This window comes from Mauremys reevesii, linkage group 22, assembly GCF_016161935.1.
Source record: "Mauremys reevesii isolate NIE-2019 linkage group 22, ASM1616193v1, whole genome shotgun sequence".
Classification (NCBI taxonomy): Eukaryota; Metazoa; Chordata; order Testudines; family Geoemydidae; genus Mauremys; species Mauremys reevesii.
This window is the reverse complement of record NC_052644.1, coordinates 22,591,625-22,614,597: the sequence shown is the minus strand read 5'-3', so window position 1 is coordinate 22,614,597 and position 22,973 is coordinate 22,591,625. Positions and strand designations below refer to the sequence as shown.

Sequence of the window (22,973 nt, the reverse complement as noted above, 5' to 3'; positions counted from 1 at the left end):
TTTCTTTTATGGAAAAAACCAGGGAGAACGACCCTCCCACTTGTAAAAGTGTGTGGAGGGGGGAGGCTTCCCTGCCCCGCCTCCAGGTTCCGGCAGCGAGCGGGCGGCCAGGGGAGAGACAGAGAGAGGGAAAGCGAGCACGGCAAAGCAAGAGAGGTGGGATGAGCAAACGGGCTGAGCAGGAGCGAGCGAAAGAATGAGCGGAGAAACAGAGCGAGCGAGCGAGCAGCGCTGGGGAGAGCACAGGGGCATGCATGAGAGAGAGCACAACAGCAGAGAAAGAGAGTAAACCAGAGCAGCAGGGTGAGCAAACCAGACACAGAGAGAGAGAGACGATGGCATGGCAAGTCAACAGCAAGCAGAGAGAGCGTGCGAGCAGCAAGCAGAGAAGAGAGCAGCAAGCAGAGGAGAGAGAGAGCGCACGAGCAGCAAGCGGGGGAAGAGAGCGCGCGAGCAGCAAGGAGAGGAGAAAGCGCCTGAGGAGCAAGTGAGGGAAGAGAGAGCAGCAAGCAGAGGAGAGAGCAGCAAGCGAGCAGCAAGCAGAGGAGAGAGCGCGCGAGGAGCAAGCAGAGGAGAGAGTGCGCGAGGAGCAAGCAGAGGAGAGAGCGCGCGAGGAGCGAGCAGAGGAGAGAACAGAGGAGAGAGCGCGCGAGGAGCGAGCAGAGGAGAGAACAGAGGAGAGAGCGCGCGCGAGGAGCGAGCAGAGGAGAGAGCGCGCGAGGAGCGAGCAAAGGAGAGAGCGCGCGAGCAGCGAGCAGAGGAGAGAGCGTGCGAGGAGCAAGCAGAGGAGAGCGCGCGCGAGCAGCAAGCAGGGCAGAGCAAGCGAGCGCTTGTGCAAAGGGGCCAGCGAGAGATTGACAAGCAAGCAAGAGCGAACACGAGCGCGCAGCCAGGCAAGCAAACAGCGGCGCAGGAGCCAGAGCGCGAGGAGCCAGGCCGGCAAAGGCGTGAGCCCGGGGGACGTAAAAGGCGGCGCAGGGGGGAGAGAGGGATCGTGGCAGGAGACAGCATCTGAGCAGCCGGCGAGCGCAGGGAGAGGCAGCGAGCCCCAGGCCGGGCTACATCACCCCGAGCGACATGACAGGCCGATGTAAGCGCCGGTGGGGCCAGAAACGAGCCAGCCCGGCAGGGTGAGCAAAGGGCGGGTGAGGGCAGAGCCAAGCGAGCAAGAGCCGGGCTGGACGAGCAAGGAGCGTGTCGGGGCAAGCGAGCCGGCGAGGGAGAGGGGCGCCGGGGGCGAGATTGCACGGCCAGCGCTGGGATGAGAAGCCAGGCGCGAGCAGGGCTCAGCGAGCGAGAGAGCGCACGAGCAAGTGGCTGCAGCTGGGCGAGCGAAAGGAACGGGCGAGCAAAGGGGCCGGAGCTAAAGAGAGCGAGAGCTAGCGCAAGCCGCCGGGGGAGCAAAGGGGAGAAAGACCCCGAGCCGCCCTTGCCTTTGTCTCTCTCTCTCGCACACACACACACGATAATAGGCGTCTATATGAGAAAAAGTCACAAAAACGGGACCGTCCCTTTAAAGACGGGACAGCTGGTCCCCCTCGCTGGAGGGCAGGATGAGAAAGGCCAGGCCCTCACTGCGGGGGTGGGGGGGCTGCAGTCAGTGACCCCATGGGGCAGGAGGGTGTAGAGCTCGCCATGGGTCTGAGCCTCCAGGCCCACAGAGGCAACCTCACTGCGGCAGGCCCATGGGGCAAACCCAGCCGGGATGGGGCACCGACGGGCGCGATGCAGCCAGGGGCCCTACACTGGGGACGGGGTCCGTCCCGGTTGACCATGTGACCTTCCTGCTCCATGCAACCGGGGCAGCTTGGGCCAGGGGGGACCCTACATCTCACCCCCCCATCCTGCCACGAGCCGGGTCCTTCTCCCAGGTGGCACAGGGCAGCGGGGGCTGCGCCCGCCCACGGGCACCGAGCTGCTGGAGGATTGGCCTCGCTGTACTGCCCGGGGCCCCGCAGCCCTGCCAGGAACCAGCCGCAGGAGGGAAGAGACAGAAACGCAGCACGAGAGAGCCAGAGCGTGAAAGCGAAAGGCCGGAGAGCAGAGCCGAGGACAGAGCTTTATTACAGCACAAGAAAACGGGGAAAGGAGAGAGGCTTTGGCAGTCGAGCGCTTTCCCTGAGAGACCGCGCTGGGGCGAGGCCGCGCTCATGCCCTGAGATCCGCCACGGTTCAAAGAGCTCACAGCTCAACCTGCTTTCCGTGCAAGCCCGGCCTGGGACAGGCCCCCAGCCGAGTGTTTGCTGAGCACAGAAGACCCCCCCGCGGCACCAGTGCGGAGCTGAAAGAGCGCAGGATGCATGCAGGAGACAGGAGCATTGCGGGGAACGAGAAAGCTGCAGAGAAATGGAGAGAGGCGGGGTAGGGCGCTGAGAGAGACGGGCGCTAGTTGGAAAAGGAATTCGGTCAACGTCGGGTCCCTGAGCCCAGGGGCGAGATTCAGTCTCACCTTCCCTGCTTAGCGGCTGCCTGAGGCCTCTGACCACGATCCTGGGAACAGCCCCAGGTTTAGAATTTCCCCGGGTTTTCTTTTTTCCGTGGCAGTGGCTCCCAACGAGGGGGGTATGCGGAGGTCCCCCCATGGGTCCGTCAGCTCATCTACATAGTTGTCCAGTTTTACAATAGGTGACACAAAAAGCACCAGCCAAATCATTCAAATTTCATACAGACGAGGCCTGGTTTGACTGCTCCGTAGACTATATTCTCCGGTAACGTCCCGTGTGGATTCGCACTGTATGAGACACGCGTTTGGTGCCATTCACTCATGCGTGCAAGCCAGGGCTAAAACTCTCAGAGAGTATTTCCCTCCTCCCAATGCCTCCCGTGCCCCAACCTGCTATACAAACTCCAGGGGGTTGGAAAATATTGCCCAGAGCTCCGCTCCGGACAGCAGCGGCTGAATTTAAGCCCTGGTGCGAGCACATGCATGAGGCTGACGTCGTTTTTAAGAGGGGTGAAACGTGGGGGGGGAGGCAAGACAGATCAGAGTCCTGAACGGGGTACGGTCGTCGGGGACGGTTGAGGACCACTGATTGAAAAGGCCAAACCCCCCTTTCCCGTGAACGAAAGGGGTGAGGTCACCCAGCACCATCCTGCCCCGGATGTGACGCAGGGATCCGATATTAAACACTGGCCAAATTCACCCTCGTCTCCACTGCCTGGGGGGCAGCAGTGTTCCCCTCTCTGACGTACCACCCCATTGTCTCTATGGCCAGGGGACCGGGGCCAGGCAAGATCTGGGTAACAGGACACGGGGACCAGGTGCCCCCCCACAGCAGATTCTGGGTAACACGGTGCTGGTGCCAGGCGGGGTTCCCCCCAGGGGATTCTGGGTAACGGGTCTGGGGTGCTAGAACCGTCCGTGTTGGGAGCAGGGGACTCGATGGGACGTGCCCGTCGCTATCCACACCGAGATCTCAGACTCCACTCCCCAGGCCCCTTCCCGTCACGGCCGCCGGCCTGCGCAGCCCCTGGTTCCTCAGTACGGCGTGAAGCGGTTGTACCCGCCGCGGTACAGGCTGGCCTGCCGGGGCAGAGAAGGCTCCATTAGCGTCAGCTGCTCGGCGGGGTGGGGTGAGAGAGGGAGGAGGCACCGGCAGGGCAGAGTGTGTGTGGGCAGGGGCTGGGGGGTGTCTCCCAGATGGGATTGAGGTTCTGGAGAAGGTGGGGGAGGCCGCCAGGCTGGGCTTAGGGGTGTGAGTGGATCTGCCCAGGAAACCGCCTCGGTCCGTGAGCAGAGCCGCCTACCCAGAAAGGACCCGTGTGCCGGCTGGGGGTCGTGTTCAGGGAGACCCTCTGCCAGGGAGGAGCAGGGCCGCCCGTGAGGCAGGCAGGGGGCGAGGGTGCCGGAACGTGCCTGCCCGACGCGGGGTGAGGCGGGGAGAGAATCGGGGAACGGGGCTCCGGGGCGGGCCTGACACGGGGCGGGGAGTCCCGCCGGCTGCTGCTCACCATGGCCCCGACGCCGTAGGCTGGACTGACGGCGTGGTGGTAAGGATCCGCTGTGGTGTAGACCCGGCCGTACCTGGGGTAGCAGAGCAGAGGCACTGTTTGCACACGCAGGGGCACACGCACACACACACACAGCCAGCTGTGCGAGGAGGAGCTGGTAGCACCAGTGCCAGAACCGGCAGGGACATGCCCCCCACACACACACTTTTGAAAATGGGCCCCCCACTTTTTAACAGAAGAAAGATAAGCGCAGCATTCATGTCCCCTGCCGATTATTTCCCACCTCCGCAGAATAATTGAGTCTCCCGGGGAGGCGCTGCTGTTACACCTTTAGCCCAGCAGGGGCTGCTGTGGTGCCAGAAGAGAGGGCAGCCGGCTCACCACCGGAGCAGCCAGTCGGGGACAGGAACGGGGCGCTCTGGTCCCCCACTTCTACAGCGCCCTTGGCTGGTATTCCCCTTGCCCCGGCACTTACCCGTCGGTGTACGCCGCCGCCGCGGCCGCTGCCCCAGGGGGTTGTGCCACACGGTAAGCTGCATAGCCCTGAAACAACCAGGAGGAGGGGTGAACCCGCGGAAACAGCCCCTGCATCCTACACCCTCACCCCACAATACACTCCGAGGGCAGAGCACTGGGGGGGGGGGCAGCTTCCCTAATCGCTCCTGTTCCACAGTGAAGGACCAGGGCTCGTTCCCAGGGAGCGGACGTCTCCGTGCGCGCTCAAGGGAGGAAAGAGGCACCGAGGGCACTAATGGGGGGGGGGGGGTTTCCGGTCTCAGGCTGTCACCCCCCCCTTTCCTCCTTCTGAGGCTGAGACAGACGGAGGGGCGGGGCAGCGCTCACAGGGCAGGGGAGAAACGCTTTGACCCCCAGGCCTCCTCTGCCCCGGCCCCTGCAGATTCCTAAACCCCAGCCCCATACGCTGGCACAACCCGAACCCCCCCCCCCCCCACACACACACAGCTCCCCAGAGTGTGGAGCAGGGATTCAGGGGCCTGGGATGCTCCCGCAGCAGCCCAGAGAGACAGGGACCCAGCGGGTGGGGGAGACGTGCCAGACACTGGTGGAGCCCAGGTATAACCCCCCCACACACACACACACACAACACGCCCACCGGAGCGCCAGAGACTTACATAGACGTCGGTGCCATATAGCCCGTCCGGGTATACCACACTGTGGGGAACGGAGAAGGGTCAGCTCCGGCCGTAAGCCCCCAGCACTGACCTCCCGCCCCATCCACGTCCCCGCCCCAGATCCAGCTCCTCCGGCCGCGGGGTGCACAGAAAGTGCCCCTCCAAAAGCATCCCCTCTGCCCTCCCGACCGCCAGGATCGACGCCCCCGTTCCCGCCCCCCGCGGGCTCACCTCCCGTAGGCAGGGACGGGCGACGGGGCGGGAGCTGCCCGGATCGGGCTGTAGATGGCTCGGCCACGGCCCCGCAGGCCCCCGCGATAGGCCAGCGCCGCCGGGGCCACCATCGGGTAGGGGATGGTGGCCACTGGGAACAGAGCAGACGGTCAGGACCACAGGGTGTGAGTGGGGGTGCGGGGGTGTAGGGGGTGAATGGGGGATGGGAAAGGGACGGGGGCTGGGCAGTCGGTATAATAGGCCAGGGGAGGGTTGGGGCCGCACCCACGCTCTGCCCTGAGCCCCTCCCCTCGCTCCCCTCTCCCCCCAAATTGGCGGGGGCTCAGGGGTCGGGCTGGTGCTCGGGATAGCCACCGGCCGTGGTGGAGGGCTCCGGCCGGGGGTGGGTGGGGTGTAGGGGCGGGGCTTCAGGCTTAAAGGGGGGCGGGGTGGGCTAGCCTCCCTGAAAGGGGGGTTCCCCCGCCGCCCCGAAGGGGGTTCACCCGCCGCCCCGAAGGGGGGTTCACCCGCCGCCCGTGATGGGGGGATGATGGCGAAGCCGGAGACATGGTGGGGGCAGGAACAGGAGAAGATCCTCGTGGGGCCGGACGGGAGAGGGGGACGGAGATGCGCGGGGGGGGGGCAGACACAGGCCTGGGGAGACACAACGGCAGGAGGGAGGGAGGAAAAGTCGCACCTGTGTAGAGGTCGGGGGCGTAGACAGCACCAACCAAGGGATTGAGCTTCCAACCTAGCCGCCGAGAGAGAAGGGGGGGCATCAGATCGGACGGGGGGGCCCAGCCCCCCTGCCCTGCCCCCCCCAGCTCAGCCCAGGGCACCGGTCTCTCCCCACAGACCCGGCCTGGCGCACGTCAGAGATGCTGCCTGCCCGGACGCCGCAGGACGGGGGCGTCCCTGGCGCCAGCAGCAGGAGGGGCCTGCAGCGTGGCCGAGTGGGGGGGGGGACGGACACACCTCACCTCCCGCCCCCGCCCCCTCGTACCGTTCACTGCAGGCGCTGCCGGAGGCTTCTTGGTGACCACACGGGCCGTGGCGTTGTTCACCTGCCGGGGGGGGGGAGAGGTGAGCGAGTCTGGGGTCACGGCAAAGCCAGGCCCCCCCAGCCCCCCACCACCATGGGGCTCAGAGCCAAGACACCGGACCCCGCCCCTGTGCCAGCTCCCCCCGCACGTCCCCCCACCAGCCGAGCAAAGCTCCCCCCCCGCCGAGTGAAACCACCTGGGTTCCCCCCCCCCGTCCCACCATGGGGCACTGACCTCGATTTTCCTGCCCTCCACAACTGTGCTGTTCAGCTTCTCTCGCGCCTGGTCCGCGTCCTGGCTGCTGTCGAAGGTCACGAAGCCGAAACCCTGCAGGCCGGGGAGAGGCCGGGGAAGGATGAGGCTGCTGGTGGTTGGGGAGAGAGGGCGGCTTTGGGGGGGGGGGGACACAAGGGGTCATGCAGCTGCCCTGGCCAGGCCCTGCTGGGGGCTTTTAAACCCTGTCACGTGCCCCATTTTCATCCCCCTCAGGTTCTAGGGGCTCCCACCCCACACGGCTCCTCCTCCGCCCCGGTGTGTCCCGTCCCGGGCCCGGGTTCCGTCCAGTCCCCAGCATTCACACACACACACACGCACACAAACATATACACTCACACACTCGCACACATTCTCACACACACAAGCAGTCCCACACACAAGCACAAACACACGCTCACATACACACACACGCACACACTCATGCACATGCTCACACACACACACACACACACACTCTTTCTCACACACACACGCACACACTCATATGCACACACACACACACTCATGCACATGCTCACACACACATACACACACACACACGCACACACTTTCTCACACACACACACACACACACTCATGCACATGCTCACACACACACACACACACACACTCACATGCACACACACACACACACACTCATGCACATGCTCACACACATGCACACACACATACACACACACACACAAGCACAGACACACTCACACACTCACATTCTCACACACACATACACACACACACAAGCACAAACACACACACACACACTCATGCACATGCTCACACACATGCACACACACACACACACACACACACTCTTTCTCACACACACACACACACAGCGTCCCTCCCTGCCCCATGTCCCGGTTCGTGCCCCTCTGGGGGTCAGTGCCGTGGCCAAAGCCTTGGCTGCAGCAAACCCAGCGAGGCCGTGGGCGGGTGCTGCCCACCGGGTGGGCTCCGCTTCCGGACAATCCAGCGGCTGCCGCCTTTCAGCCAGGCCAGGAACCTCCCCCGCCACCACCAGCCCCTGCTGGGACCCCCCGGCGCCCCCGCACCTTGGAGCCGCGTTCGTTGAAGATGATTTCCACGTCTAGGATCTTCCCGAATTGCTTGAAAAGGGTGGTGGGGGGGACAAGACAGAAATCAGTGACCGACCCCTCCAGAAGCCAGTGGGGCCCCGACGGGCCCTCAGTGACACACACACACACACACACACACACACACACACACACCATGTGTGCTACACAACACCCCACCCCCAGGCCATCTGGGCCACAGGTGGTACCTTGTCCCCCCCTCACCATGGGGCTCACACACACACACACACACACACACCCCGCCTCCCAAACCCCTGGGCTGTGAGCTCTACCCCACCCCCACCCCACGTGGGACTCACCCCAAACATCTGCCGCAGGTCGGGGTCACGGAAGCGGAAGGGGATGTTGGAGACGTGCAGCCGCTTGGGCTGGGATTTGCTGTCTTCGCTCTCTGCCTCCTGGCCATCTGGGGTGAGGGCGGCCGCGGGACTCTCCTCGGCTGGCTGGAGGGAACCCCAAGAGATAAACCGGACAGGGCTGGGGCAAAGAGACACTGGGATCCCCTGCTTACCCCCACTGGAGCCCCAGGATCCCATTACAACCCCCCCCCCCGGAATTCCCCGTTAACCCCCACAATGGGATCCCATAAGAACGGCCAGACTGGGTCAGACCAAAGGTCCATCTAGCCCCGTGTCCTGTCTGCCGACAGTGGCCAAAGCCAGGTGCCCCAGAGGGAATGAACAGAACAGGGAATCGTCAAGTGACCCATCCCCTGTCGCCCATTCCCAGCTCCTGGCAGTCAGAGGTTTAGGGACACCCAGAGCACGGGGTTGCATCCCTGACCTTCTCGGCTAATAGCCATCGATGGACCGATCCCCCATGAATTTATCTCGGTCTCTTTTTTTTTTTAACCCCGCTCTACTTTAAGCCTTCACAACATCCCCTGGCGAGGAGTTCCACAGGTCGACGGTGCGCTGTGTGAAGAAACACTTCCTTGGGTTTGTTATAAACCTGCTGCTTATGAATTACACTGGGTGAGCCCTGGCTCTTGTGTAATAACGCTTCCCTACTCCCTTTCTGCATGCCGTTCGTGACGTTATCCCCTCCTTAGGCATCTATTTTCTAGGTTGAACAGTCGCGGGCTTTTTAGTCGCTCCTCGTATGGAAGCAGCCCTGTCCCCTTTGTCATTTTTGTTGCCCTTTGCTGTACTTTTTCCAATTCTAATAGATCTTTTTTCAAGATGGGGCGACCAGCACTGCACACAGTAGTCAAGGAGTGGGCGTAGCATGGCTTTCTATGGTGGCATTATGATCTTTTCTGCCTTATTCTCGATCCATCTCCGTCTGGTTTCGAACATCGTTCGCCTTTTTCGACTGCCGCTGCGCATCGAGTGGATGTTTTCAGAGAACTCCTCTGCAATGGCTCCAAAATCTCTTTCTTGAGCGGCAACAGCTAATTGAGACCCCATCATTTTGGAGGTGGAGTTGGGATTATATTTCCCTTTACAAAAGCCGCGGTGACGCTTCCCCACCGGATCATGTTCATCTGCGCGTCTGACCCTTCTGTTCTTTACTAGCGTTTCTACCAATTTGCTCCTGACGTCAGGTTTAACGACCTTTAATTGCCAGGTTTCAGAGTAGCAGCCAGGTTAGTCTGTATCCGCAAAAAGAACCGGAGTACTTGTGGCACCTTAGAGACTAACACATTTATTTCAGCCTAAGCTTTCGTGGGCTCCAGCTCACTTCTTCGGATGCCTCTCTAAGGTGTCTCTAAGGTGCCACAAGTCCTCCTGTTCTTTCTTTAATTTCAGGATCGCCTCTGGAGCCTTTTTAAAAAACCAGCGTTACATCAGTCATGCGCCAGTCACCTGGTCCAGACGCTGATTTAAGCGATAGGTTACACACTACACTTAGTCGTGCTGCAATGTCACATTTGAGTTCCTTCTGAACTCGTGGGTGAATCCCATCTGGTCCCGGTGACTTATTACTGTTTAGTTTATCATTTTTTTCCAAAACCTCTTCTAACGACACCTCAATCTGGGACAGTTCCTCAGATCTGTCCCTTAAAAAGAACGGCTCAGGTGTGGGAATCTCCCTCCCACCCTCTGCCGTGAAGACCGATGCAAAGAATTAATTTAGCTTCTCCACAACGGCCTTATCATCCTTGAGTGCTCCCTTGACCGGCCAGTGGTTCCACTGATTATTTGTCAGGCTTCCTGCTGCTGATGTACTTAAAAAAAAAAAATTTGCTGTTAGTTTTTGTGTCTTTTGCTAGCTGCTCTTCAGATTCTTCTTTGGCCGCCCTAAGTCTACTTCTGCGGTTGACTTGCCAGAGTCGATGCTCCTTTCTATTTTCCTCAGTAGAATTTGACTTCTAATTTTTAGAAGACGTCCTCTCATCTGTAACCGCACCTCAGTTGTTTAGCTATGGGCACAGGTTTGTGGGGAGGGGGATTGTGGTCCTCTTACCTTTTTTTTTTCTTAATTTGGGGCATACATATAGTTGGAGCCTATCTTACGGGGACTTTAAAAAGTGTCCATGCAGTTTGCAGGCATTTCATTTTCGTGACGCCTCTTCTCCCTTTGCCAGCACACCCGGATCTCCTGCTATCTCCCTTTTACACCTCTCCCCACTGGTATTCCCCTGTTTCCCCTCCCACCCTTGTCCTGTAGCACCTCTGTGCCGGGGAGTGTGGAGGGAACAGCCTTGACCATCTCATTTGCAGGTTCAGTGATTCATGCCCATGTCCCTTCAGAGAGTCAGTTCTGGAGGGAACAACCCCCCCACCACCACCCCATTCAGTGGGTGCTGCAAGCGCCATCCCCCCTCCCTCCTGTCCCCTGCAGCATTGCCTGGGAGAAGGGCCCCTGGTGCCCCGGCACCGGTATCGGCTTGGACCGAGACAGCAGCTCTGGCTCCTGATTCCCCGTTCAGGGCCGAGGATCAGGGGGTCTCCGGCCCCGTCGGCGGACAAGCCGGGGCAGGGGATCCAGGGAGATTCAGTGCCGGGAACCAGGTGTGAGCCGTTGCTGGGCGCAAGATGCTGAGCCGTCGGGGAGCAGGCACGAACGCACCCGTTGGGTTAGCACACGCGGGCACAAGCAAGGCAGTTAGTGACGAGAAGCAAGGGGGGGGTTAGTGGGGGAGAGGGGGCCGGGATGGGCTTTTCCACCGCGCTGGGAGCTGAAGGAATCCCGCCCCTCCCACAGGGACGGACGCTTCTCTCCTCTGCCCATGCAGACGGCTCAGCTCAGCCCAAGGCCTCCGATCTCAGACATCCTCCAATGCACGGGCCAAGATGCCGCAGCCGGGGTGTCGCCCGCCGCACGGAGCGCAGCCACCAGCTCAGAAGGCGTGAAACCGGTTAACCCAGCTGGAGAGACGGGGTTGAACTTGTCTTTAACCTTCTCCCTGCAGCCTCTCAGAAGCATTGGGTGTGTGTGTGCGTGTGTGTGTGTGTGTGTGTGTGTGTGTGTGTGCGTGCGCACATGGGAGTGGGGGTGCGCACATGCCGAGGCGTGGGGCTGCGTGCAAACTGTGTGGGTGCCTCTGGGGGATGTGCGCCCCTGCAGGGTGTGTGGGGGTGAACACGTGTGCACACGAGGGGCCTGTGCGGGTGGGGGGGGGTGTGGATGCTCACGCAGCAGGGGTGTGTGCAGTGCAAACGCCCCCGTGCATAGGAGTGCAGAGTGGGTGTGTGCCCTCAGCTCACGCGCGCGGGGGGAGGGGCGTGCACGCGTGGCGTGACTGTCTGTGAAGTGTCGGGGCGTGCGTGTGCCGGGCTGGCGTGAGCGGCCTCCGTGCAGCGTGGGGGGGGGTGCAATACACCTGGTGGAGGTGCGACGGGGGGGGGTATGTGTGATACGCTCACGCCAGCGTGCGTGCGCACGATTGTTTGAAACGTCCCTTTCCCTCGGTCACAACAGTCTGATGCGCTGCAGCCACACCCGATGCTCTGCCCTGGGCTTCACCCGAGCAGCTTCCCTCTCCTTAGCTATGTCCTCGCCCCCCCTGACCCCCACCTCCAGCCCTCTCCCAACTCTCCACGGACCGGCCACCTAGCCCCGGAGCCGCTCCGCTCTTAAAGACAAGTTCAACCGGGATCGCCCCCGCCGAAGCCCAGGGACGGTATCCAGCCGGGGTGGGTGGGGGTGGTGAGGGGGTGCAGAGAGAAACTGAGGCAGGCAGGTGCGGCGCCGGGGGAGGGGGGTGAGTAGGGATGATCGAGGCGGATCACAGATTAATGCTACTAGGCCCGAGAAACGTGACGGATTCCAAGATGCCTGGGACAAAAACCTGCTTTTGCCGGGAGATCCGCCAGCGCCGCTGCCAACGCCCCGGGGGGGCCCCTAGCCAGAGAGGGGGGGAAGAGACAGAGTCAGTCGCCACATCGCTAGGAGCCAAGAGGCGTCTGATCCGGTGGGAGGAGAGGCCCTCGGAGAAGGAACCCCCCTGCCAGCCACCCCCGGCCAGGCCTTGCACGGACGCGCCGGTGATTGTATCCCACACACGCTCCTCCAGCATTCGCCGCGTTCGCCGGGCGAGGACGTTTGGCAGGCGTGGCTTGGGGGGAGGTCACAGGTCTCGAGGGGACCCATTTCCCAGCGGGCAGGAGGGGAACGCTCGGCTGCAGAGTTACGGCAATGTCCACACTCCAGCCTTGATAGGAGCCAGGCGGGGAGCTGTGGGGAACCGGCCTCGTATCGCAGACCCTCCGCCTGCCCTGGGCCGGGCGGGGAGCCCGGCGGGTGGGGCCCCAGGTCGGGTGCTCTCAGCCCCCCTGCACCATGGGCAGGGGGAGGGTCCGCGTGGTCCCACAACTGCCCAGGCTCCATGCCGGGGGCCGGGGCCTGGGGAGGAGAGGTGGAGAAAGAGGTGGGGTCCACCCTAGAGAAAAGTGGACGGGCCATGGCCCCCCCCTCCCGGCCCCCCGCTTCCAGCACTCCTGGTCCCACCAATGTATGTTCCCTATTACACCAATATAACACCACCCCGGGGGCTCCCCACTCCCAGCTGGGAGCCCAGCTGCTGGGAGGCTCCCGGGAGGGAGGCAGGAACCTCGGTCGGCTGAAGTTTCTCGCGTATATGTGCCCTGCCTAGTCACCCCGCACCTCGGCGCTGAAGCCCCCAGACCGAGTCTGGTTGGAGTCCCTAGAGGATTCGAGCGCATTGTTACAAACCCTCCCGCGGTTTGGTCATTCGCTTCAATCCCCAGCTCTCAGAGTCAGGTGATTATGAGACGATCTCACCTAGCATAGACAATAAAAAACAAACAAACACAACCCCAAAAACCTGGATGCTTCTCGCCCACCTGGCTGAGGTGGGAAACGGGACGTGAGGCCGAGTGCGCAGAACCCGCCGTGGGATGTTTCGCTCATCTCACGATCTTGGGGGCCGCATTGTGGATTTTGGACATGGGGGGGGGGCTGAAATGCTGATGTCACAGGTCTAAAGCAACCGTCCCACCCTGGCAAGGGCGCAAAAGCATCTGCCTTTTGGGGGGGGCACAGCACCCCCTGCTGGCTCCACAAGGTGCTGCAAACACAGAGCGCCTCAGCAACAAACCCAGAACTCGGGGGCAGCCCAGAGCCCCTTGGGGATCCCCGGCCTGAGCCTGCAGTTTGTTCTCACCGAACCCCAAAGCAGGCCCCGTCTGGGTGACGGAAGCTCCTTGCAGGGCATCCGGAAATGCAGCCTCCCTCACTGACAATCTGGGACTCAACTACCAGCACCGGGGGGGCGCAGAGGGGGACCACAGGGCCGTGCCCCTCCCCCTTTCAGCACAAGCAACATAAGAGCAGAATTCATGTCCCCCGCAGATTTTTCTTCCCCTCCCGCAGAATAATCGGTTGGGCTGGTGGAGGCGCCGCAGTGACACCTTTCGCCCACCAGGGGATGCTGTGGCGCTAGAAGAGAGCAGCTGGCAGAGGGAGGGGCCACTTTGACCTTGGCTTGCCCCCCCCGACCCCACCCCACACACACACTCACATACACACTTCTACAAAGGTCCCTTCACAATCTGCTGCCCCCAAACTCCTCCCAGACTCAGGCCGGACCTCCTGAAATCCCGCTCCACAAACACCAGCCTGGGGGCAGCTGTCCAACCCCCATCTCCGGCATGCAGCTCTCCTGCCCCCACCCCCCCAGCCCTTTCCTGGGGTACCGGTACCGGTACCGCGCTGCTGGCCGCTGCGTCATTTACCGTCCCTGGTTGCTCGGCATCGCTCTCACCCCCGGGCTGGAAGACTCTCATCTTGCAAAGGGCAGCACAACGGGTTCACGGGGGGCACAGGGTAGGTTGCCACTGAGCAGAGCAGATGGGGGTGGGGGGCTTTTTCTAGGGCATAAAGGGATCTGAAATCTGGGGAGGGGGGCTCTGTGCCATCCCATTCTGGGCGTAGGGGCAGGTTGGGGAGGGTAACCAGAGATTCCCAATCAGTGCAAAAGCCCCTGGTTGAAGAGGGGGGGCTAGTTCTGCACACCCACCTCAGGGCTCCAGCCCCGAACCGGCATCCCCAGGATTGGGGGGTGGCCAGGGGCAGCCACCCATCTGGGGACCCCAAGCAGCAGGGGCCTGATCTGGATTGATGAGCAGCCCAGACGACAGCGGTGCTGGGGGGGGCAGATTCTCGGGGGGCTCCCTGGGGCAGGGAAGTGTCTCACTGGGGTCCCCCAGGGAGGTGGGGGGCCATGGCCCCTGTTTCCCAGGGGTTCAGAGGACACCGTGTTCTTCCCGGAGCTGTTTGTGCATTTGTGGCTGGGCGGGGGGCAGGAATGCACCATTTGTTCCATGGGCTGATAAACAGCTGCCGGCGTTGGGGGGGAGGGAGGAATCCGATCCCGAGGGGCAGGCGACACCATGACCCGATATGGGCAGAGAGCTCCAGAGCCCAGGGACGGGGACGCCCAGCTGCCCCGAGACGGGGAGGGGGGGGTCACCGTAACCCCCAGCACCGGGCATGAGGGGGTGTCCAGTCCTCCCCCCCAACAGGGGCCTGGGTCACACCGAACCTGGGCCCTCCGGGAGCCCTCACAGCGACCGGCTGTTAGCGGAGTCTTTGGGGCAGACGCATTTTCTCTCTAAGGTCCCGGGGCCCCGCATGTGGGTTACGTGTGCCCCCACTCCCCCCCCCCCAACACGCAGATCTGGGCAGCCGAGGGTCAAGGCACGAGGGGGGAGCTTGGGATCGAGGGGAAGGTGGGGGAGGGTTAGGATCCAAACACCCACGGGCCTCACCACCCCGCGCTGGGGAGATCCCCCCCTTCCCTAGCCCGGCGCTGGCCGAGCGGGGGCACCGACACCCGAGGGGGGGCTGCACCCAGGCGACGCGGCCACGTTCCTCCTGTCCCCCGTGGGCCCAGATCCCAGCCCCCCGCCGCTACGGAGACGCCACCGGTGCCCTCCAGCCATGACCCTGGGGGGCAGAGAATACCCACAGCGCAGGGCGCCCCGATCCTCCCACTATGGGCCCTATGGGGGCAGAGAACAGCCACAGCGCAGTGCGCCCCGATCTGCCCCCTATGGGCCCTGGGGGGCAGAGAACAGCCACAGCGCAGTGCACCCCGATCCACCCCCTATGGGCCCTGGGGGGCAGAGAACAGCCACAGCGCAGTGCGCCCCGATCTGCCCCCTATGGGCCCTGGGGGGCAGAGAACAGCCACAGCGCAGTGCGCCCCGATCTGCCCCCTATGGGCCCCGGGGGGCAGAGAACAGCCACAGCGCAGTGCGCCCCTATCCGCCCCCTATGGGCCCTGGGGGGCAGAGAACAGCCACAGCGCAGTGCGCCCCTATCCGCCCCCTATGGGCCCTGGGGGGCAGAGAACAGCCACAGCGCAGGCGCCCGATCTGCCCCTATGGGCCCTGGGGCAGAGGCAGCCACAGCGCAGTGCGCCCGATCCACCCCCTATGGGCCCTATGGGGGCAGAGAACAGCCACAGCACAGTGCGCCCCGATCTGCCCCCTATGGGCCCTATGGGGGCAGAGAACAGCCACAGCGCAGGGCGCCCCGATCCATCCCCTATGGGCCCTATGGGGGCAGAGAATAGCCACAGCGCAGTGCGCCCCGATCCACCCCCTATGGGCCCTATGGGGGCAGAGAACAGCCACAGCGCAGTGCGCCCCAATCCGCCCCCTATGGGCCCTGGGGGGCAGAGAACAGCCACAGCGCAGTGCGCCCCGATCCGCCCCCTATGGGCCCTGTGGGGCATAGAATACCCACAGCGCAGTGCACCCCGATCCGCCCCCTATGGGCCCTATGGGGGCAGAGAACAGCCACAGCGCAGGGTGCCCCGATCCACCCCCTATGGGCCCTATGGGGGCAGAGAACAGCCACAGCGCAGTGCGCCCCAATCCGCCCCCTATGGGCCCTGGGGGGCAGAGAACAGCCACAGCGCAGTGCACCCAAACCATGCCCCCGATCCACCCCCTGTGGGGTCCACCTCCACTCTGGCTACAAAGGCCCCATGCCAACATCTCTGCCCACTTGGCAGCGGGGCGGGACGGATTCCCGGGGGAGGAGGGTTGGGGGGCCCCCGAGACACGCAGCAGGAGGAAGGGGCAGGAGGGCGTCTCCCGGGCCAGGCACTCACCGCGGGGGGAGGAGGCAGGGCTGGCACCAGGGGCTCCGGCGGGGCGGCGTGCTCCGGGGGGGGCTGGCCAGCCGGGTAGAGGCACAGCCCGTGCTCGGCGGGGGTCTGCGGCGGGTAGTCCTGCAGGGCGCCGGGCGGGCGGAAGGGTGGGGGCAACCGGGCCGGGGCCGGGGGGTACGGAGCCGGGTACGTCTGAGTCATGGGGTCGGCGGGGGCAGCGGCATCCTGGCTACCCTGCCGGGGAAAGAAGAGGAGAAGTGAGACGGGGAGCGGGAGCCAGGCCCTCCCCCGTCCCCACTCAGTGCCGGGGAAAGGGGCCCCCTGCCCGGAGTTACACACCACATCTAGCCGAGAATAGAACCCAGGAGTCCTGGCTCCCAGCCCCCACTGCTCTAACCCGCCAGACCCCCCTCCCCTCCTCGAGCTGGGGAGAGAACCCAGGAGTCCGGGCTTCAAGACCCCCCACCCCACTCTTACCACTAGACCCCACTCCCCTCCCAGAGCCAGGGAGAGAACCCGAGTCCTGGCTCCCCCCCCCCCCCCTTCTAACCACCAAAACTCACTCCCTGCCCAGAGCCGGGGAGAGAACCCAGGAATCCTGGCTCCCAGCCACCACGGCTCTAACCCACCAGACCTCCCCTCCCCTCCCAGAGCCAGGAGAGAACCCAGGAGTCCTGTCTCCCAGCCCCCTACCCCCTCTAACCACTAGACCCCACTCCCTGCCCAGAGCCGGGGAGAGAACCCAGGAGTCCTGTCTCCCAGCCCCCTACCCCCTCTAACCACTAGACCCCACTCCCCACCCAGAGCCAGGGAGAGAACCCGAGTCCTGGCTCCCCCCCCCCCTTCTAACCACCAAAACTCACTCCCTGCCCGGAGCCGGGGAGAGAACCCAGGAGTCCGGGCTCCCAGCCCCCCCGCTCGCTGTCACACGGAAACCCACCCACCTACACTGAGCACCAGCCCCATCCCAGCAGCTGCCTGGGGCGCCCGGCCTGGCTGGGGGATGCTGGGGGGATGCTGCCTTTGGCCCCCGGCCCAGGGGCTATAAGGCCAGCGGGGGGGGGGGATCCTGCATCCTAGCAGCAGCCAATGGGGAGTGGGACGGGGTGAGGGGGGGCGTCCCATTGGCCGCCCCTTATCAACCCTCCCCCCGCCCCCCAGGCCCTATTTGGGCTGTCGCCTTTTTCAGCTGTTTGAGGATTTTCTAACCCTCCCAGGGAGCAGCCCGACAGCTGCAGGGTCTGCGCCCCCGCCCCCAGCCCCTCGCAGACCCCCAGCCCCCGCCCCAGGCATGGGGCAAACCCGGCACCCTGCTCCCTGGGGAGTGGGCGGGAAGTGAGGGGTCCCCACATCTCCCTCTGCACCCCTCTCTCTGCACCTCCTCCATTCACCCCTCCTCAGCACCCCTCTCTCTGCACCCCCTCCATTCACCCCTCCCTCCGCACCCCTTCACTCACATCTCCGTCCGCACCCCTCCATGCCCCTCCTTCCTGCACCCCCTCCATTCACCCCCTCCATCCCCACATCTCCCTCTGCACCCCTCTCTCTGCACCCCCTCCATTGACCCCTCCCTCCGCACCCCCCTACACTCACCCCCTCCCTCCTGCACCCCCTCCATTCACCCCTCCCTCCGCACCCCCTTCACTCACATCTCCCTCCGCACCCCTCCATGCCCCTCCTTCCTGCACCCCCTCCATTCACCCCCTCCATCCCCACCCCTCCCTCTGCACCCCTCCTCCGCACCCTCCACTCACCCCTCCATCCCCACCCCTCCCTCCTGCACCCTCCACTCATCCCTCCTCCACACCCCACCCCTCCTCTGCAACCCCTCCTGCACCCCTTCACTCACATCTCCCTCCGCACCCCTCCTTCCTGCACCCCTCCATTCACCCCCTCCATCCCCACCCCTCCCTCTGCACCCCTCCCTCCGCACCCCTCCACTCACCTCCATCCCCACCCCTCCCTCCTGCACCCCTCCACTCATCCCTCCTCCACACCCCACCCCTCCCTCTGCAACCCCTCCTGCACCCCTTCACTCACATCTCCCTCCGCACCCGCCTTCACTCACCCCCTCCATCCCACCCCTCCCTCCGCACCTCCACTCATCCCTCCCGCCTGCACCCCTCCCTCCGCACCCGCCTCACTCACCCCTCCCGCCTGCACCCCTCCTCCGCACCCGCCTTCACTCACCTCCATCCCACCCCTCCTCCGCACCTCCACTCACCCCTCCCGCCTGCACCCCTCCCTCCGCACCCGCCTTCACTCACCCCTCCATCCCCACCCTCCACTCACCCCTCCCGCCTGCACCCCTCCTCCGCACCCGCCTTCACTCACCCTCCATCCCCACCCCTCCACTCACCCCTCCCACCTGCACCCTCCTCCATCCCCACCCCTCTCTGCACCCTCCCTCCTGCACCCCTTCACTCACATCCCCCTCCGCCCCTGCCTCCACTCACCCCCTCCATCCTCACCCCTCCCTCCGCACCCCTCCACTCAACCCTCCCGCCTGCACCCCCTCCATCCCCACCCCTCCCTCCGCACCTGCCTCCACTCACCCTCCATCCTCACCCCTCCCTCCGCACCCTCCACTCAACCCTCCCGCCTGCACCCCTCCACTCACCCCTCCTGCCTGCACCCCCTCCATCCCCACCCCTCCCTCCGCACCCCTCCACTCACCCTCCCGCCTGCACCCCTCCACTCACCCCCTCCCTTCTGCACCCGCCTTCACTCACATCTCCTCCGCACCCTCCACTCACCCCTCCATCCCCACCCCTCCTCCGCACCCGCCTCCACTCACCCCTCCTCCGCACTCCTCCACTCACCCTCCCGCCTGCACCCCCATCCCCACCCCTCCCTCCGCACCCCTCCACTCACCCTCCCACCTGCACCCCGTCCATCCCCACCCCTCCTCTGCACCCCTCCACTCACCCCTCCCTCCGCACCCCTCCATTCACCCCCTCCATCCCCACCCCTCCCTCTGCAACCCCTCCTGCACCCCTCCGTCCCCATCCCCTCCACTCACCCCTCCATGCCCACCCCTCCTCTGCACCTCCACTCACCCCTCCATCCCCACCTCCTCTGCAACCCCCTCCTGCACCCCTCCATCCCCACCCCCTCCCTCCACACCCCTCCACTCACCCCTCCTCCATCCCCATCCTCCTCCATCTCCTACACACCCTCCCTGCTGCACCCCCTCCCCTCCCTCCTGCACCCCACTCACCCCTCCTCCATCCACTTACACAAGAATTCTTCCAGCCCCCACACCCACACACTGACCCCCCCATAGACCCTCTCTCCCTGCCCCCGTCCACCCCTGCCTCCCCCCAGCCACCCCTTTGGGAGCTGAGCCTCTCCCGGGTTGGGCCTGGTCTGTGCCCCGCTGGGCCTGGGGGATTCATTTCCGTTTTAACAACCCCTGGCGCTGGATAGGACCAGCCCTGGCGTCGAGCAGGGTAAGGGGGCTTCAGCCCCCACGCGCCGCTCAGCCCCTCGCTTCCTTCACCCCACTGCAGCTGCTGCAGCCCCAGGCTCCGGCCGCAGCTCTGCGCCCCCTTTGCGCTTCGTCCTGCGCCGACGCTCGGGGCCCAGACTCGCTTTCCCCGGCCGCGGCGTTAAGACTTCGCGTCTCCTGGAGCTCAGAGTGGGTCGCTCGTGGGTTTGGGGGGAGGATCGCGTAATATCGCGGCAGGAAAACGCCCAGTGAGCCAGAAAATCAGCTGGTGGCACGGCGGAGTCGAGGGTTTAAATCAGGGGTGGCCAAATCCGCAGGGCGCAAGCCACATGTGGCTCTTTAACAGTTCAAGGGTGACCCCCCCCCCGGGCCCCTGCCCATTCGCCGCCTTGGGGTTTCTGCCCTGCGGCAGGGTGGGGGGGCTTCTGTCCAGCGGGGGGAGGGGATTGAGGGGGGGTTCAGCCTCGTGATCCCCTTCCTCTCAGCCCCGGCGGGTGCCTCCCATGGGGAAAAGCCCCGAACCCCAGCACAGGGCGGAAGCCCCGGGCTCCAGCAGGGCCTGATTTTGAAGCGGCCGAAGGTGAGTGGAGGGTGTGGAGGAGGGGGTGGGGATGGAGGGTGCAGGAGGTTGCAGAGGAGGTGTGGAGGAGGGATGAGTGGAGGGGTGCAGGAGGGAGGGGTGGGGATGGAGGTGAGTGGAGGGTGCGGAGGAGGGGTGAATGGAGGGGGTGCAGGAGGAGGGGTGCAGAGGAGGTGGGGATGGAGGGGTGAGTGAGGGGTGCAGGCGGGAGGGTGGGGAGGGAGGGGGGTGCAGGCGGGAGGCGTGAGTGGAGGGGTGCGTAGGCGGCTCGGAGGGCAGGAGGTGGGGCCCCCCCGGCTTTACGCGGCGCCAGCGGGCGTTTCCCCAGTCCCGCGCCGAGCGTCGCTGCCTCCCCGCCCTTCGCCACTGTTCGGCCTAAGCCAACCGCTGTCAGGCGGCCGGGGCGAGCGGCAGCGGGACGGTTTGGGGTCGACGACAGCCCCTGGGGGGCCTCCTTGCGGGGGGAGGGGGTCCCCGAGAAGTGGCTGGGGCCTGACGCCGAGCTCTGATGGGGGGGGGATGTTATTGCAAGTGGGTCGCCCCGAACGCTGGGAGCAGAGGGAATATAATCAGAGCCGGTGCTGGCCCCGTGAGGGCCCTGAGCAGGAATATCCCCCCCCACCCCAAAAAACCCTAAACCAGGCAGGTTCTTATAATAAAAAGTGAAGGGGGGGGGAACTATGACTAAGTCATAGACTTAGTCTGCCAACCCCACCCCCACGTGGGGCCCAGCCTCTCACACATAGATAAGACCTCCCACCCCCCCCAGCTCCCCCTGCCCCCACAGCTGCTTTTCGAAGCCGCTATCAAGGCATCTGGCTGGATATAAATAGCAACACCCTCCCCAATCACTCAAGGCATGGGGGGGGCAGCGAGGGGAGATGGGGGGAGACAAAGGCCCGTGGGTCCTGCCCCTCTGCCTTCCGGACCCATGGAGGAGGGGGAGAGACAGGGGGGTGGGACACGGGCGCCTCAAACCCCCATCACCCCCCCCGGGGTGTCTCTAACCCGGGGTGGGGGCAGGGCTGCATAAACAGTGTCCCCACCTCCCCCCAAGCCCGAGGGGCTGGGTCCCCCCTTCCTGTTGCACTTGACAACGCCCCCCTCCCACGTAGGACAGGCTCCAAACCGGAGCTGCCACGGCCGAGGGGCAGGGGTCGGCGACGGGTCTCAGGAGAGGCGCCCGCGGGGGGAGACGGGTGCAGCGAGGGGACAGGGATTGGGAGGGCGGTGGGGGGGTGCCACTACCTGCCCCTTCCTGTGAAGCCACATCCAGGGGGCAAGTTGGCAAAACGCCACGGCCGCAGATTCAGACCGGACCTGAGCAAAATGCTTGGCCAGGGGAACTCCCTGCTACATGATCTCGCTGAGAGCAGAAGTTTAGCACGGGCTGGCTGAAAGCAGAGAGGACGGCGCCCCTGCTTCCTGCTGCTTTGGGGGCAAACCCTGACATGAAGGAGGCTGGTTATCTCCCCCCCCCCCCCCCGCAGCTGTGGGTTTCTGGCCCCTTCCTTTGTAGGGAGCTGGTGCGGGGCCAGACGGGCGCTGGCCTGGGGCCCCTTCATCCGGTCCCCACCGTGCAGCCCCAAGGCACAGCAGCGCTGCGGTGACAGAGGCAGGGACCCTTGGACACGACTTACATCAGGGCTCACCAGGCCGGGGGGGGGGAGCACAGACCAGCAAGGGCCCCCTCCACTGCAGAGGTGGGCGAGCACCCATCTGCTCTAAGGTCAAACCCCCCAGGGTAAGGGCAGAAGACGCGAATCCTGCCGCCCCCGGGGTAACTCTCAGACCCGGAGAAGCTGAATTCACTGGGCCCCCGGCCTCTCCAGCCTTTCCCGAGAGCTGCAAATAGCGCTTCCCATACATGGCCGCCCGTCTCCGCTATCTGACCTCCCGGGAGACGGGGCCCCCCGAAAGCAGACGAGGAATCCAGGGAGCAAGGGGTTATCTCCCCGCGGCGCTGACAGGCCCGAGGTGTTACAGGGGCTCCTGGCTCCCACGCCCGGCCGGTCACCGCAGGGGGGCACAGACACACACACACACACACACACAGAGGGGACGCGTGTACCTGAACCAGGCCCGGGTAGCACTGGGGCACCTGCGGGTACACGGGCAGGCTGTACGGGTGGAGCACCACGGCCGGAGGGGACAGCATGGCTCGTAGGCCCCGGCCCCACACAGGGTCCCGCAGCTACGCGGGGTCCGTCTCTCCGCCCCGAGCTGCGCGTCGGGCACTCGGCGGAGGGGAGGGAGCCGGGGGCTGAGTGGCAGCTGGGACAGTGCCACTGAGAGACACCGACAGCTGCTGGGACTTGGTGACGCTGCCACAGGTGCAGGCGGGGGGGGGTCCTCGGAGACAGGGCCGGGCTGACCCCAAAAGCGGCTCCCGCTCCCGGCTGTTCCCAAGCACCTGCGTGCATGGAGAGGTGACCGGGCACACGCCGCCGGCTGCCTGCACCCGGCCCCCAAACACGCACCTTCCGCCCCCAAACAGCCGGGCGCTCGCCGCACCCACGAAAACCGGTCTCCAGCGTGCGTGCCCCTATCCCCCAATGCCCAGCCAGTGCCCATGCCAGCCGCTCATGTAACCCCCCAGCCCAGGCACGAAGCACCCACAGACCACGTGGGCAGCTACGCGGCGCTTAATCTGTGCCAGGGCTGAGCCGCGGCACCTCCGGGCCCGGCCGTTCCGAGCCCCC

The 22,973-nt window shown here is 64.6% G+C and overlaps 2 protein-coding genes across 3 annotated transcripts; one reads left to right on the top strand and one right to left on the bottom strand.

The window, feature by feature from the left end:
- The first annotated feature begins 340 nt into the window (after nucleotides 1–340).
- On the top strand, nucleotides 341–1,015 carry LOC120388484 (vicilin-like seed storage protein At2g18540). The gene has a single exon (XM_039510307.1). The coding sequence runs from the start codon at nucleotides 341–343 to the stop codon at nucleotides 1,013–1,015; it is 675 nt and encodes a 224-aa protein (XP_039366241.1).
- On the bottom strand, nucleotides 762–22,501 carry LOC120388889 (RNA binding protein fox-1 homolog 3-like). 2 transcript variants are annotated; one of them, XM_039510994.1, is made up of 12 exons: nucleotides 22,343–22,501; nucleotides 16,241–16,474; nucleotides 8,010–8,153; nucleotides 7,669–7,722; nucleotides 6,575–6,667; nucleotides 6,301–6,361; nucleotides 5,995–6,048; nucleotides 5,316–5,448; nucleotides 5,085–5,124; nucleotides 4,427–4,494; nucleotides 3,952–4,024; nucleotides 762–3,523 (listed from the first exon to the last, which is right to left on the bottom strand). In XM_039510994.1, exons 1-12 carry the CDS (start codon nucleotides 22,427–22,429, stop codon nucleotides 3,479–3,481), a joined length of 1,086 nt encoding a protein of 361 aa, XP_039366928.1. In that variant the 5' UTR covers nucleotides 22,430–22,501; the 3' UTR covers nucleotides 762–3,478. The 2 variants fall into 2 exon arrangements, with proteins under 2 accessions (XP_039366928.1, XP_039366929.1); XM_039510995.1 differs by lacking the exon at nucleotides 22,343–22,501 and adding an exon at nucleotides 17,185–17,235.
- Nucleotides 22,502–22,973: the final 472 nt, after the last annotated feature.